The sequence below is a fragment of the Triticum aestivum genome, chromosome 3A (genome assembly GCF_018294505.1).
Source record: "Triticum aestivum cultivar Chinese Spring chromosome 3A, IWGSC CS RefSeq v2.1, whole genome shotgun sequence".
NCBI lineage: Eukaryota > Viridiplantae > Streptophyta > Magnoliopsida > Poales > Poaceae > Triticum > Triticum aestivum.
Window position 1 is genome coordinate 726,484,935 of NC_057800.1, and position 16,438 is coordinate 726,501,372.

At 45.0% G+C, this 16,438-nt stretch overlaps 1 protein-coding gene across 2 annotated transcripts; it reads right to left on the reverse strand.

Annotated features, from left to right (window-relative positions):
• Window positions 1-406: 406 nt before the first annotated feature.
• LOC123063514 (phosphatidylserine decarboxylase proenzyme 2) lies at window positions 407-9,286 on the reverse strand. 2 transcript variants are annotated; one of them, XM_044487322.1, is made up of 21 exons: window positions 8,964-9,282; window positions 8,731-8,810; window positions 7,651-7,675; window positions 7,486-7,545; window positions 7,256-7,324; window positions 6,797-6,892; window positions 6,654-6,704; window positions 5,989-6,072; window positions 5,792-5,883; window positions 5,527-5,682; window positions 5,320-5,404; window positions 5,070-5,181; window positions 4,444-4,544; window positions 3,724-3,771; window positions 2,974-3,120; window positions 2,206-2,301; window positions 2,026-2,100; window positions 1,820-1,912; window positions 1,052-1,138; window positions 919-969; window positions 407-802 (listed from the first exon to the last, which is right to left on the reverse strand). In XM_044487322.1, the coding sequence occupies exons 1-21, from the start codon at window positions 9,177-9,179 to the stop codon at window positions 659-661; spliced, it is 1,968 nt and encodes a 655-aa protein (XP_044343257.1). In that variant the 5' UTR covers window positions 9,180-9,282; the 3' UTR covers window positions 407-658. The 2 variants fall into 2 exon arrangements, with proteins under 2 accessions (XP_044343257.1, XP_044343258.1); XM_044487323.1 differs by lacking the exon at window positions 3,724-3,771 and having other exon boundaries at window positions 8,964-9,286.
• Window positions 9,287-16,438: the final 7,152 nt, after the last annotated feature.

The following is a 16,438-nucleotide window of genomic DNA, read 5'->3' on the forward strand; positions in this document are numbered from 1 at the left end:
ACCTGTGTTATCCTCCAATTCTCACAAACACATGTGTTGGTAATGCACAACACTCATGCTCGACAACGACAACAAGCCAAGATCAACACCACCTCTGCTCTCGGGCGCTCAAATCGGACAAACATTGATGTTAGATATCTTTTGACATCAAGGAAAGATCCCACAATCTATGCCCAGAAATTCAACAAAGAGAACATAGCAGATCTGGACATATTTGGAAATTACACCATTTAGTACTACTTGTAATGACATTAGTTAACACTAAAACAAAACTACTCCCTCCATATCAAAATATAAGTCGTTTCTTTTAGGCTAATTTGTAGCCTACAAAAACGTCTTATATTTTGGTACGTCGGTAGTAGTTGGCAAGCCCAGCTTGCCAGCATATATGAATTAACATGAATGCTGCAGCTCAGATTTGACTAGAAAATAGATCAAATGTGATTTTTTTACAATGGTAACAAAATGGATCTTCTTACATATGATGCACAAAGCAGATCCAAGTATAAAGCTAACTACCGAAAGAACTCATGAAATAGGTCTGACATGAAAAAAAAAGGACACTATGAGAATATACTCTACTGATCCCTGTCCAGGCAAGCTATGTCCTATAACTTTACAGTTCTGTACCATGCTGCACTGCACTCACTAACTTCTATCATTCAATTGAACACTTCTGTAGCTCCGAAACTTTTAGCCCTCTGTTCCGTTTGGAGACGCCCAATGTTGTGCCAACCTCAACAAGAGTTTCCAGTGATCTTTCGCTGTTGGCTAGAAGATCAGCATTGAATTGTATCGCATCCTGCCAATGTAGACAACATTTTAGTTTGGGGACTTGGAGCAAGAGATAACGTATTGTTTACGAAGTTGATTATCAGCATCTAAAAAAGGAAAAAAGCAGAGAGAAAGAATACAAACCTTCTCAAACACGCAGATTACCGTACTCCCTCCAAAAGAGAAATATCCAAACTGGGAGAAAGAAGATGAATTAGATAATTAACACACTAGCATAAGCAGCAGAACACTCGCAAGGACAGAGTATAAAGGAAACCTCATCTCCCTTGTGGACGTAGTCGCCCTCCTTTTTCACGAATGTGATGCTTCCTACCATAGTTGCTCCGATGGCAACAAATGCCACCTGAACCATGTGTTATTAAAAAAAGTGCATGATCAGTTTAGGCAAAGTTCAGAAAGCTACTGGATGGCTGTACTAGGTGCTAGACTGTTGCATCAAATAAGAATTGATAATTAACGAGAAGCATATGGAAGTAAGGCCCTGTTCGGAAGCCAGGCTGAACGGCCTAGCTCCAGAGTTGAGAAGGAGAAGCTGGCAGCCTGGGTAGTGCAATTTTTGAGATGTAAAGCTGCTGATTCTGAGGATCTCAGCTTAAATATGGCAATGCTCAAGGCTTCTCAGTGCATTAAGTCATATAAGGGAAATGGAATGCACAGACCATTTTTAAGAAGCAGTAGACATTGACATTAGTACTTTTGACATGCAGAGATAATCTAAATTGACAGTAGTACGATCTTGACAAATTATACTGTTGACCTCCGTAAGTGTGGTCCTTGCAGCTGTGCGATTTACGCACAGTCCGCAAGGGTCATGCTATTAACATCAGACATGCCTTCAGCCTTCTCCATGCCAAAGCTTTTCAGCCAGAACGGGGAAAAGAGTACAGGCCATATGAGGAGTCACATTATATTCAGTAAGTTTGGTCATGACAGGAGAGGCAAAATTAACTCAAATCTTCAATGGTCGGAATAGCAGTAAGCAGTTGCCTCATAGTATACAACAAAACAGGGTCAAAAGACAAACCTTCCCAAACTCCGAAGTTGAGATTATTGAGATAACTCTTTTATTTTCGGTGAACACATTACAATATTTGCTGTTTACGGCGATGGGATTAACCTGTCAATAGAAAGATATAAGCGCCAGTCATATAGTGCTGAAAAATATAGCACAGCACACAAATGCATCCCTTTCCACATGTGAGGAAGCATGTCAAGATGAGTATTCTTTACCGTGTACAAGCATCCAGGAATATCCTCAAATTTCTCTACAGTTCCTGACACAGGTACATGAAACCTATGGTAATCCTGAAAATTGTACATGAAACCTATGGTAATCCTGAAAATTGTAAATTGAAAACTGCAAAATGCAGTACGTGTGCACGGGTTCTTGTAATGAGAATAAAGATTTACCTGAGGTGCAAGCCGAAAAATTACCAATGATCCATTTTTAAAAGCATTATGGTGTGCATCCGCCCCTAGGAGACCCTCAATTGAAAACTTGCGACCCTGGGAACAGAAGATAGGGTACAATGAGACTTCAACCAAAGAGGTCCCTTCATAGTTAAATTTACTCAATAAAACATGATGGTACTAATCAGAGTTTAGAAAAAATTACTGTGACTTCATATACTACCCTAGCATATAAAATCATAACTTTGTGAATCACGTTATATTTAATGTCCTGAGAGCACCAGATCAATCAACTTATCATAATTATCAGTACCAAACATGGCATACATCTGTATGGATCAAACGCCACTATGATAATAGTCTCAGAAACTTACCGATTATCGGCTTCAATATAAAGTATGTTATGAATGTCATTTAGTAACAAAATCTATGCCTTAAAGGCAATGCCTAATGAGTAACGATGGACAAGGAGCATTAAACACAAGATAAAAACTAACAGAAAATGCACTATATTTTATTTCTTATGATATGCACCAATGTTGTAGGTTATTTCCAATATAATACTGTCTCCCCCTTTACCATGCAGGCATGCCCCTGTCAAATCAGAATGCATTGCATGGAATGCACATAAATATTCAGTGAGATTAGATCAGTGATATTTCACAAGTACTTGCCCTTATATATGGACATTAAGATACTTATATCTTGTGATCCTGAACTAAAAAATACTCCCCTTATATATGGAGTAGTAGTAAAGCAATGACTTACCTTAATCCAAAATCTTGTGCTCTCATCGACAGAACTATAGGCCATCAAACGGCAATCAGCAGCACAGGTAGCAATACTACCATCATCAATGTGTGCAATGGGCCTGGCACTGGGTTTCAATTGTCTGATGAAAAATTCATTAAATGTCTGCAGAGACAAGTGTGGATTATAGTAACCTTGTAAGTACATACAGATACAAGGATAATAATGACGAGATACTTTTCTCAAATATGAAGATAAGCATATAACAGATAAAGTGAGCCTCCTTGAGTACTTCATAAGGACAACTAAACAAGGTTAAGAATGGATTAACCACAAGTCCACAACAATCGAACATTGCTCAAAAATATTAGCACTTAAAACATGTTGTGAGATTTGTAGCTTTTTGAGGCAATGAAAACGAAGATAAACAGGCTCCTGTAAATGCATGGGCTATGATGCTGACGCACAACGAACATGTGTCATTTCAAATAGATGATGCATTCTTAGGAGATTTCGTGTTGGCTACTTATTGCTACAGAAAAGGAAAACACAACTGTTTCATGCTTCTAGTGGTTAAGCCAGAGTATCCACTATAAACACTCGAGAAGAAAAAAAACTGATTATTCCATTCAACATACCATTAAGGCATTATTAAGATACGATGCAACGAAGAAACCTGACTATAAAGAGAGTGTATGCACTGACATACAAAGCTAGGACAAACAAGGGGGTGACATATGTCAAGAGGAGTGGAGGCATATATTGCACCTTAAAACTTTCAATAGGGTCCTTAGTCTCATCCATATTAATTTGACCCTGTATTCATATGGAAAAGATATCAAGGATGTCAACAGTAGTTTTATGAAACAAAGCCATAAACATTTTAAATGGAAGTGAGCGGTTCAGAAATAGGCAATTCCCGACCAGCTTATAGAAAAAAAATCTAGATTCAAGAACCTTGAGTAACCATTATAAAGGTGATGGGTTGAAGACCCTACTTTGAATTACTCCCTCCGTCCCATAATGTAAGACGTTTTTTAACACTACACTAGTCAAAAAACGTCTTATATTATGGGACGGAGGGAGTACAAGATGACATGCTTAAAATGAGCTTTCTATTCAAAGCGCAGTCTATGTATTTCCCTACTCACCATTTGAAGGTAAGTGGCCCAAAAGAATAACCGTTATGCTATAAGAGATGCTGCAGAAGTTTCATAAAACAACACTATTTTAGGCAAGTTATTGCAATTCAACATTTTCCATGTTTATCATTGTGGATGGCCATTGATCCAAATTGCTTATGTCGCCTAAAAATGAGAAGTGAAAACTATTGGTTGCTACAACCGAAGTTCCTCCACTGCTAAAAAAAAGTGATCCAGCATATATATAATGTTACTTGCGGCCTTAAATCGTATTCCATGGAAATAAAATGGAGAAAATGTATAAAGGTTACATCCCACAGAGTACAGAAAAATAAACATTCCATACCGCAAATAACTCGAGAAACTTTGGAATATCTTTGGCAGATTCTGGCGAATTCATCTTCTTTCCTTGCTTCTCAGATAGGTTCTTCAAGATATCTTTGACACCTGCATATGGACAGTCCCAGTTAAACAGGTAGGTGTTAATGCAAAAGATTCTCGTTGGTGTCAGCATCCATCAAAAGACATAATACTAAGCCATGATAAGGACCAGTCGTGGGTAGGAAAACTTTGCTGGCATAACTGTACACTCTCAAATAGTGGCTCTCTGAGGTTGTAAAAAAGTTGTACCTAAAATCGTAACAGCAACATCATCCTCATCAATTTTCTTGTACAAACATGGTTTCTTAATGGCTCAAAAATTGAGTTATGTGTTGTCACCAGCATACACACAAGGGTATTTGAATTGGTGGTCAGAAGAACATTTAGTTTCAAGCTCACGTTGTCTCCAAGTGAACATTTATTGGGAACTCATCGTTATTCTAACTAGTAAAGATCCAGCAAACAAGATTCTTGAAATAATAATAGAAGTACAAACTTCGCTGTTGCTTGTCTAAGACAGTGGGGACCATTCAAATATATTTTTATCTGTATAATATTCATTCTTAAGATGATGTTTATTGTTCAGCATACCTGAATCAATGAGAGTGAGCCCTACTTTTGACTGATATAAAGCCCTCATGGACAACACTATCTTTCCATCTATTGCTTCTTCAACTAGCCTCTTTGTTCGCCGATCGAAAACCTAAATCATCGCCTTGAGTTAACGAATGAAAAGAGCAATGCAAATATGCAATTGAAATATATATACAATATCAAATAAGAGGTGGCACTTCGCACACCAATAAGAATATGACAAGTCAATATAACTAATGAAAAATACCAGAATATGCGAGGCAGTAGAACCAGAGCGCAAACCAACATCATATGAGGAAAAATTAGCCCATTCACTAAGCTTAAACATCCACCTGCACATAACCAGTATTACTATATGACCAAGTATAAATTGCCCTTGCTAAAATGAAATTTCAAGAAAGAAACGTATGTGATAGATAGAAGACTAGAATCATCAGTACATGAAATACCTTACCCATATGCAGCTTGCTTATCCGTTAGAAATCCCCCAGTCATAATCTGATTGCCAGTGCCCTCATCAAAGCAAAGTGTCATGTGTATCATATCATTTATTTTATCATACTTCCCCAGACTTTCACCACAGACAGGACAGTTACTGATAATTGGTTCTCTGAAATAAGGGACAGAGCATAACAAATGATACTATTAAATGTTACAGCCAATCAATACGGTTAAACTTGGAAACAGGACTAAACATGGAAAAGGTAGCTATTAATTACTTTTCTTGCTGATCAGCTAGTAGGGCTGCTAGTTCATCCATGTCAACTATGCCATCACCATTTGTATCTGCTTGGCGGAAAAGCTCTTCAATCTAAAGTATTATAGCAACTAGTAAGATATACTAACAACTTCAGAGAAGGGACCAGCTAAAACTAGAAGGGACATAACCTCTAAGAAAATGAGAATAAAGTTCAACCTTATTAACTGCTAGCCCATTACCAAAAGCTTTCATCAAGTCCGAGAATTCAGATAAGGAGAGCTTTCCGTCTTCATTGTAGTCCTGCCATAACAATAGTAATGTTGTGCTTTGTAGGGTGGAATATAATTACATACAGAAATGAACACAATACATGCAACGTGAAACTGAGTTTAAGGCATTTGAAAAGAATGTGGTTCTGCTCAAAGACTGGTGACTCAGAGCAACACACAATAAAGACTGAAGAAGACTGCCCTTGATAGAATGGCTAGTAGTAGCAACGGCAACACCAATAGTAAATGATGCACAACAATAATAAGACAGCTATGAACAGACATCAATTCATTTTGTAAAACTGATGAGAATAGATACAAGGAATAGCTGACAATTGTGAAGAGCTTTCGAATGATTTTTACTACTAAATCCTCAATAGATCTGATTTTGAACAACTCTGGACAGTTTATCTTGCTTCGCTATACTTGGATGATCCTAAGTTCAGATCATATTTTCTAACCACTTTCAGTTGCAGTATTCAAACGTCAATGTCTAAAGTTACTTAAAAAGACCATATGAAACTATGGTGTGCTCCGTTGTCAAGCGACAAGATAATCAAGTATCAATCATATATGAAAAGAGAATATGATTAACCAAGACTGAAAGCATACCACTATAGCTAAGACCCGGCGTGCAAAGCTTTGTTCTGTTTCAACAGGATCCTGCAACAGAACTACAAAATTCAGTACTTGAAACCTGGAAAATTCTCTGTGAGTGCTAATAGCAACACACAGGAAACAGAAAGAGCAGTTACTTCAATGTAGCAGGATACAGATATGGTTCCCATGGTGGTAGTGGACGATGATGGGTCCAACAAAGCAAGGTCCTCAACGTGTTCCTCCTCCAAGTCCTGCTAGCTAAAATGTTAGTCGATAATATTCAAAATGTCAAAACTTAAAATACCTCCAGAAAGTTGTACACATTACCAATTTATGTATTATGGTACATTAAGATCTGTTGTGCAGAAGTACTAGAAAGTTCCAGCCTAGATCTAGGAAGTAGGTAGACACGATGTGGAAATAAAGTATACATATCCACAGTTGGATCAAGATATTCAACAGTGTCACTCTCTTGAATCTTTAATAAAATGCTATCATAGTCTTCTCATGAATTAAGAAAAAGAGGAAGTGTGTTTCTTCATAGGTACATGAGGACAATCAAACCAGAGATATACTATAACTAAAGATTGAGACGGCAAAAACATCAGTGTTACCTTAGTGAGCAAGTCAAAGAGATCAACTTCACAGTAACCAACCAAGGTATTCTTAGAGAACCGGTTAGTCTGCAAAGTTGGCCAAAAAACATAATGTCATTGGATTGAACTGTTGCCTCGATTTACGGTTAAAAAGAATTCTTCAAAAGCTTCCAATCAGTAATTTGCTTATGCTGAAGCATACATGTGTGGACTGCTCACAGCGGAAATTAACGCAATTAGCAGCATACCTCAAAAACAGATATTCGTGCAATATGAGGTCCATTTGTTTCTATTACAACTTTCTTTTCCTGCATATTCACAGAAAATATATGTAAATCTACACAGCTCCATAGTTAATAAAGGAAACCATGATATTACTGGATAAAGAGCAACAAGAAATAAAGATTACTCACTGAATTCCATACAGGCCTGTGAGTGCTGCAGGCAGTGTTTGTAGTTCAAAAACATGAGCAATGACAAGTAAGAAAAAGAGGGGAAAGGGTGTTAGATGTGTGACATACAGGCGTGCACGCTGTATATTCTAAAACAGAAGGAAAAAAATGAAGGCAGGTTCACAAGGTGCAGCAGTTCAGCATTTTTCATATTTCGCTGTCATAGATCATCTGAATTCAAACACTTGTGATGAAAAGAATATTCGCGAAAAGCTAGCTGCGACCAAAATGCGGTGGGGTTTCTGCCTGTCGCAGAACAGATTCCGATTCCAAGAGCATTATCCTGATTCCCAAGTCTTGTACTACTAGCACTCGCTATCATAGTAAGACCAGGAGCCTATCTGCTTGCTCCGGAACATGTGGTAGATTGATAGTAACACTTGCTAGGCACATCTATTCACGAACCATGAACAGCACGGAGGTTCATGGAAGCGTGGAGAGCAAGGGGAGGAAACATGGTACTGAAACAGTGTTTGGAGAGCTGTGTATCATACGAGCATACACAGGGTATATTTCGAAAGAGGAGAAATTTAAGCTCACGCAGATTCACAAGGTGCAACAGTTGAGAATTTCAATATTTTGCTGTCATGGTAGATCATCTGATTTCAGACAATTGTGATCAAGAGAAAACTCAGGAAATGGCCTGCTGCAACGAAAATAGGCTGGGTTTTTTGACTGTCAAAGTCTTTGTATTTCGGTGTCATAGATCTTCTGAACTCAGACACTAGTGGTGAAAAGAATATTCAGGAATGGGCCCTGCTGCAACGAAAATAAGTTGGGGGTTTTCGCCTGTCGCAGAACAGATTCGGATTCCAGGAGCATTATCCTGATTCTTAAGTCTTCTAGTACTAGCACTCACTGTCGTAAGAAGACAGGGAGAGCTTATCTGCTTGTTCTGGAACGTGTGACAGACAGTAAAACTTGCTAGACACGTCCATTCACCAACAGCGTGGAGGTTAATGGAAGCATGGACGAGCTCGGATCCGGACAAGCATGGCCAGAAACTGATTAATTAATACTGTGGAAAACAAGGTGTTGCACCTGTCGGTGGTCTCGGTGCGGTAGGTGCGCTCCCCGAGCGAGAGGCAGGCGAAGAACTTGTCCTTGAACCGCAGGCCCGCCTGCGCCATGGCACAAACCAAAATCAAACAACAGGAAATTGAAATTGAAATTGAAACAAAACCGCCAATTAGCAGCTCCACCCGCACGCGAACCTCCCCCGTCGGGGCCGGCGTGGGCGGAGAGGGGAGGGGAGCGGAGCGGAGCGCGCGCACCTTGACTATCCGGATGCGGGCGATGCCGGCGAACTCGTCGGCGGCGACGCCCTTCCCCGACTCGCTGGCGTCCCCCGCGGCGCCGCAGCGGTCGCGGCGCAGGCGCAGGCGGCTGCGGAACCGCGAGAAGCGGGACGGCAGCGGCGGCTCCACGCCGTTGCCGGCGCCGGCGCCGGCGCGGCCATTGTGGCGGGAGGTCGAGTGGGCGTGGCCCATCGGTCAGCGGCGGGGCGTGGGGCGTGGGGCGGGGGCGGAGTTGGTGCGGCGGCCTGGTCCGCCTGGAGTAGCAGTAGTCGGAGCCAGGGGGGGTTGGAATTGACGGCGGCCGGCCCAGGCAGGCAGGCAGGCAGGCAAAAAGGCGCGGCGCTTTCGACGCGGTGGGGAGGGAGGGAGGTGGGTGGGCGGGGCCCACATGTCGGCCAGGTGAGCGGGCGTGCGAGGACCGGCCGGCTTCCACGAATGGAACGGAACCGGCGCGCGTGCGGCCGACGTGTGGTCCCGGTGTACTGTCCAGCCGCATACCGCTCTTCAGAAGACGCAAATTATCACTCCTGCTTCTTGCCGTCGCGTCGCTCTGATGAACGAATATTTTTTGTTCATCGCAATTGCTAAATCAAAAATACTAAAGTCAGTATCGGTCAATTCTATGCAGATCTTGCACCAAGCGAACGATGTGGACGATGTAACGGACGGCGATGTTATTGATGAAGACGAGACGGGCAGTCGATGGGAATGGGGTTTGTGGATAGGGATGGGGGGTGTCGGACAGTCGGGGGGTTTAGGCGGATGGTCGGGGCAATAGAAGCTTCGCCAAAGGAGAGGCGGCGCGAAACCGGCCAAAAGTGGGGTGGGATGGAGGCAGCTTACGACGGCCTTATAAAAAAATAAGAATTCCAAGCAACCGATAGTTTCATTTTTCTTCTTTGTGTTTCTTTATTTTAAAATATATATATTACATGTTAGTTGTCATGGGTCAAGTATTTGACTAGGTTTTCTAAAAATATCAACATTCAAGCAGCCAGGTCAATTTTATTACATTCATTGTGAAATCTATTTCGACGTTAAATGTTTATTGAGTAGCGTAGATTTGTTTTCGTTTGTGAACGCAGTTAAGATGAAATAATATTTCCTTCGTTCATAAATATGGATATTTCAATATGAAGTACACACGGACTGAAATGAGCGTACAAGCACAAAAATGTGTCTACATACAACTGATTAAAAAGAGGTAGGACATGTGAACGAGTGAGTACATGTTACATTCACGTTAATCCCTTGACCAAAGTGAAAGCAAAACTTATCACAAATGACTCTCCGTGTCACTAGCCAAGACTTACGGTGAACAGCGATGAATGTTCGATCTGCTTTGTTCTTTACAGGTTTTCTTTTTCTTTGCTTCGACCCATGGTTCTTTCCAGGCTGAGAGCATGGACCAACAACACAGAGGATCGGATCAGAGCTTGCATACTCTATCTCCGTGTGGCAAATTTTCGTGTTTTGATCCTTTTCTGAAACCTATTCGAGATTTGATCCTAGTTTGAAAAAATTCCAAGATCTGACTCTTTGCTACCGTCAGAGTCCATGACGGTAGGGTCTAACAGCCTACCGTCGGGGACTTTGGCGGTAGGAAACATCGCTACCGCCAACCGGGCTGGCGGTAGTCTGCACAACCCTACCGCCAAGGTGCTTGGCGGTAGGCACGAGCATGCACTGTGTTTAATACTTAGGAGGTTTTTGCTGGTAGGGCATGCAACCTTACCGTCAGGGACCTTGGCGGTAGGCTGTTATACCCTACCGTCATGGTCCCTGGCGGTAGCAAAAGGGTCAGATTTCGGAAAAAATTCAAACTAAGATCAAATCTCGAATAGGTTTCAGAAAAGGATCAAAACACGAAATTTAGCCTCTCCATGTCCAACATGGTGCCCACCCATATCATCCTAGCTAGTACTGTAGTACATTTTTTTCTTCATGTGATGGCAACACTGAGTTATATTTGCATCCTTATTTTATAGAGTATAGTAGTACTACTCTGTGGCTAAAACTGACTTAGCCTATACTTCGGTAAAAAAGATGATCCGTTCAATTTTGGGTTTCGATTCTGACTTAGCCTAGGCGCGGGCATGGAAGTTTTTTTTTGTTTGAGATATGGACGAATGGGAGTTACCCGGTGGTAGACGGGATGGGACGAACCAAAACTGGCACGCACGTGCGACCGCGGCATGGTTCTGGCATACCGTTAAACAGTGGACTAGTCCTGTTGTCGGTGTCAAAATTGACGGATCTCGAATAGGGGGTCCCGAACTATGCGTCTAGGCCGGATGATAACAGGAGACACGGGACACTTTGTTTTACCCAGGTTCGGGCTCTCTCGATGGAGGTAAAACTCTACTCCTGCTTGATTAATATTGATGATATGGTAGTATAAGAGTAGATCTACCACGAGATCAAGGAGGCTAAACCCTAGAAGCTAGCCTATGGTATGATTGATGTGTATGGAGTTGATTCTGTCCTACGGACTACAACCCTCCGGTTTATATAGACACCGGACAGGGTTAGGGTTACATAGAGTTGGTTACAATGGTAGGAGATCTTGAATATCGCATCGCCAAGCTTGCCTTTCACGCCAAGAAAAGTCCTATCCGGACACGGGACGAAGTCTTCAATCTTGTATCTTCATAATCCAGGAGTCCGGCTGAAGGTATAGTCCGGCTACCCGAACACCCCCTAATTCAGGACTCCCTCAGTAGCCCCTGAACCAGGCTTCAATGACGACGAGTCCGGCGCGCAAAATTGTCTTCGGCATTGCAAGGCGGGTTCCTCCTCCAAGTCCTTCATAGAAGATTGTAATCACCAAGAGTAGTGTCCGGCTCTGTAAAATAAGTTTTCACATATTGCCATAGAGAGAATAATATTAACAGAAATCAAATCTGCTGACGTATTCCGCAGTGCGTCAACACACTACAGCCAAGTCCTTCGAATCGTTTTTACTTTTTCACCTCAGCATGTTTTGCGAGGCGGTTTCCTTGGCACGTCTTGTCAAAGCAGAGATTGTGTACCCCCTTTTACGGGATTCTCATCAATACGGACGTGGGTAACCCAACCGCGCCACTTATCACGGCGCTTGGGAGGCAAGCGAGTTTTACTAGGCAGGTGAGGACGCACAAACGCGTCCGCCTATATAAGGGGACAAGGATCCACCTCTTTACCTACGCCTTCTTCCTCCTCTGCCTACCCATCTCCTGCGCACCCGAGCTCCAGCGCCCCAGTCCGCACTTCCCACCTCAACCTTCTCCAGCAATGTCCGGAGCGGGAGGCAAGTGGATGGTCTCCTCCGTTACGGAGGGCAAAATCAAGAAGCTGAGGAAGGTCGGGTATCTGTCAAGGACATCGCGCACCGGCTTCCTGAGGAGGGGCAGCTTATCCCCACCCCAAGGCCCCATGAGAGGGTGGTATTTCTCCTCCACTTCCTCTGCGGACTGGGTTTTCCACTCCACCCGTTTGTCCGGGGGCTCATGTTCTACTACGGCCTGGATTTCCACGATCTGGCTCCGAACTTCATCCTCAATATCTCGGCGTTTATCGTCGTGTGCGAGGCTTTTCTCCATGTCCGCCCCCATTTCGGCCTCTGGCTCAAGACTTTCAACGTCAAGCCCAAGGTGGTGAGCGGCAGCCAGGCGGAGTGCGGAGGCGCCATGGCGGGCAAGATGGCCAACGCCCTATGGTTCGAGGGCTCTTTCGTGGAGACCCTAAAGGGATGGCAATCCGGGTGGTTCTACATCACCGAGCCACGCGATCCGGAATGGACCGCGGCCCCCGAGTTCCGATCCGGACCCCCCACGCGGCTTGTGTCCTGGAAAGAGATAGGCCTGTCGTGGGGAGACGAAAAAGAGGTGACCGGATTGCAAACATGCATCCGGTCCCTGGTGAACAAGCCAGTCCGGCTAGTTAATATAATCTAGGTTATGCTCGTCCGCCGGATCCTCCCGTGCCAACAATGGGATTCCAATCTGTGGGAGTTTGACCCGGCGCAGCATCAAACCCTCAGCAGGCTCTTCGACACAACGTACGAGGATGCCTGAAAGATGCTATTCAAGGGCGCCGAGGCTCCCGCATCCGCCTCCGAGGATCGCGCATACAGCTCGCAGCGTCACGCTAGCAAGGTATGCCATCTACACCTTTTACAGGATGTTAAGCTTTTTCCATAATTTGACTCTATGCGGGATCTAAACTCCCTTACCTTTAACAAGCTTGGCGGGCGATAGCCGAACCAATTAACTGTCCGGCTCCGTTGCCCGAAGACCCAGCCCCAGCTCTACTAGTGAAGCTGCTGGCTCCGGCGCCTTATGTGGTGCCGGAAAAGAAGGCCAAGAAGAAGAAGACCACGGGGACTCGAAAGAGTACCCGTAATGTGGTGCCGTCGGACTCGTCATCTGACGAGTCCGAGGCGCCCTCCTCCCACGAGAACGAGGAGGAGGAAGAAGAAAACTCTCCCCCTCTAGTGGAGAGGAAGGCCGCCCCAACGGGGGAGGCCGAGGGGTCTAGGAAAAGGAAGACCCCTCCGCCGGACTACGCCCCTGACGCCGAAGAGGATGAAGAGGAGTGGCCGGACAGGGCCAAGCGTCCGGAAAAATCGTAAGTGTTCAGATACCAGAGTAACTCATAATATTTCTTTTGTTGCACAGCTTCCCCTAATGTCGAATATAATCATGCAGCCCACCCCGGGCCGCACTCAACGAGTCGTCGAGCGGCTCCCTGGATTCATCGGACGTGAACTCTGTTCCGCCCGTTGTCTCCCCCCGCATTGCAGATGACGCTGAAGTGGCGTCGCAATGAGCTCCGAGGCAGGAGGAGGTGGTCCTGGAGGAGCCGCAAGGCGACCTCCCGGACCCCAGGAGTGAAGGGGGCAAGACCCCCCAGGGCTCCAAGTCCGGCTTTAAGCCGGACACCGTGCCGGAATCTTCAACAATTCCGGACCGCGGCAGGCGAACTCCTTCCAAGAGGAGCAAGCCTTCTGAGCCAGCAGCCTCCGTCCAACCGGAGGCGCCGGACAATCTGCTGGATGCGCTTGAAGGCGCCTCCATCGACGAGGAGCACCGTACTATTATGAGTACGGTGATCCAGAGGGTTCAGTCCGCCAAGAGCGGGCTGAGTGAAGCTTGCGCTAGCCTCCTAACAGGCTTCGAGGTAAGTAAAAATATGTGAAAATATTACCGCATAGACAGTAGCCCCTGATGCTCTGTTTGGCGTTCGGAAAGAAAAGCCGAAGAGAGGATCTATTAAATTTCGCAGGAGTCTAATAATGAAGGGTCAATATGCGTATGCAGGCTTCGCTGCTAGCCACCGCCGCACTGACTGCGGAGGTGGATGCCCTAAAACAGGGACTCGAGCGGTCCGAGCAAGAGCTCAGCCTGGCCAAGCAGCAGCTCGAGGAGAAAGAAGGTCAGAAATACCTTATAAAAAGGTGCCTATAGAGAGGCGTGATTGCAAAGAATAACAGGATTGAACTGCTTATTGTAGGGGCCACGACTTAGGTGGCGACCCTCAAGCAGGCGTTGTCCGAGGCCGAAAAGAAAACGGCCGCGGAGCGCATCGAGCGAGAGAAACTTGGGTCGCAGGTCGGCGAGATGCAGCAAGAGCTTCAGGCTCTCATGAAAAAACATGAGAGTTTGGAGCTTGAGTCGAAGACCCAAGCGTCCGAGCTCGCGACGGCCCTCGAGACTACCAAGTCTGCCAAGACCGAAGCCCAAAAGGCCCTCCGAGAGTTGGAGGATATGAAAAAGATAGCAGCGGGTAAGGCATTCTTTATGCAAAGCAGAAATATAAAAGTAAACTACTTGTTACTTACCCGAATCCGGAGTTCTCCAGGGGCATTCGCAGATCTTCCCCGCAGCGTATCCGATGCCGCCGCATTCTACCGAGCTGAAGAGGGCAACTCGACGGAGAAAGTGTTCTGGTCTCAGTATGCTGAGGCCGGACACCATGTGCCCTTGAGCGACCAGCTGAAACAGCTGGTCGAACTCCACAAGGCGGCCGAACAAGCCATGAAGGGCTTCATAGTTCGGCTGTGGCCCAGAGAGGCCCTGCCTGGGAGCTACTTCGGGCTGGTGCAGCGGCTGGTGGAGGCCTGTTCAAGGCTCGAGGTCATCAAGCGCTCTGTCTGCATCGAAGGTGCCCATAGGGCCCTTGCCCGTGTAAAGGTGCACTGGGGTAAGCTGGACGGTGAGAAGCTTGTGACGGACGGGCCGCCGCCGGGGAAGGAGCATCGCAAGTCCGAGAACTACTATAAGGATGTTCTTGCGGGTGCCCGCCTTGTGGCGGATGAGTGCACCAAGGATGTAATTTTTGAATGAATTCGCTCGTGTTTATCCTGTGCACTAAAAACTTGTTCATATGCGCTAAGCAATGCTTATTGAATTTAAAATATTATTTTCTGTGCGGCCGTTTATCAAAAATTGAGAGATGGACAGTCGTCGGCTTCTGCCCCCATGCCACTAGTGCTGGGGTGTTCGGTGATAAACCTGGGCGCTCTTTTTCCCATGGTTGGGTCCTTCGAGGGAGGCGCTCAGCATGACGAACCAGACAATCGGACTATAATGCTTGAACACTCTCACTTAGCCATAGAACTTTATAATTTTAAATTTCGGCGAAGCCCCTAGTTCGGAAGACCGAGTTCGGGGCACTATCCACGCCTTGGCTGGGGTCATCCAGCTCCTCGCTCGAAGCGGCATAAGCCTTTAGGGACTCGAAAAACCTCTCGAACAACGACTGGTCTCTCGCCTCATCATGACAGTCAGTTTTAGCTTTCTCCACTGAGGTGCTTAACCCAGCTCAACCGGGGCACAATCGCAGTGGTTCTCCTAGTGCTACTTTAGCCGATATAGCGGAACGTAAGGCACCAAAACATAGGAGCCGGGCAAACCCAACTATTGACCCAAATCATGATTCGGAGCCGATGCATATAGTGCTATAAGTTCGGGGTGCCGCACTTGTGAAAGTGTACGGACTTCTCACACCATATTAAAGGGTACTGAAGCCCCTGGCGTACTTGCTGTACCACAATGTACGGGCGCGACATGTCATTAATGAATATATATATGAAAAGAGTAATGCAAAAAAATAGACAAAAAGCTAAGCATTGTTTATGGAGAGGCTATTTATCAAAGCCGAATGATACAAATGGTGCGGTAAGCAAAAGATATTGGACTATTCAGTATGTCCTGACCAGGGGTAGGCCGCGGAATTATATATAAAGTAGGTATACCGCTCGTAACCGAGACCACCTTGGGGTTCCATAATGCGGCATGGCTCGTCTTCCTCCCTAGATCTTGCATTGTTTGTGCGGCAATCGAATTGCCGAACAGCTCGTCCGAAGTATGGAGTCCTGAAAGTAAGAAAAAATTAAAAAAAAGAATCCGGCAGCCCCTGGTACATTTTAAGCCGTATTTTGGGCGTGTCGTTATTGTGCCCCTTCCCCT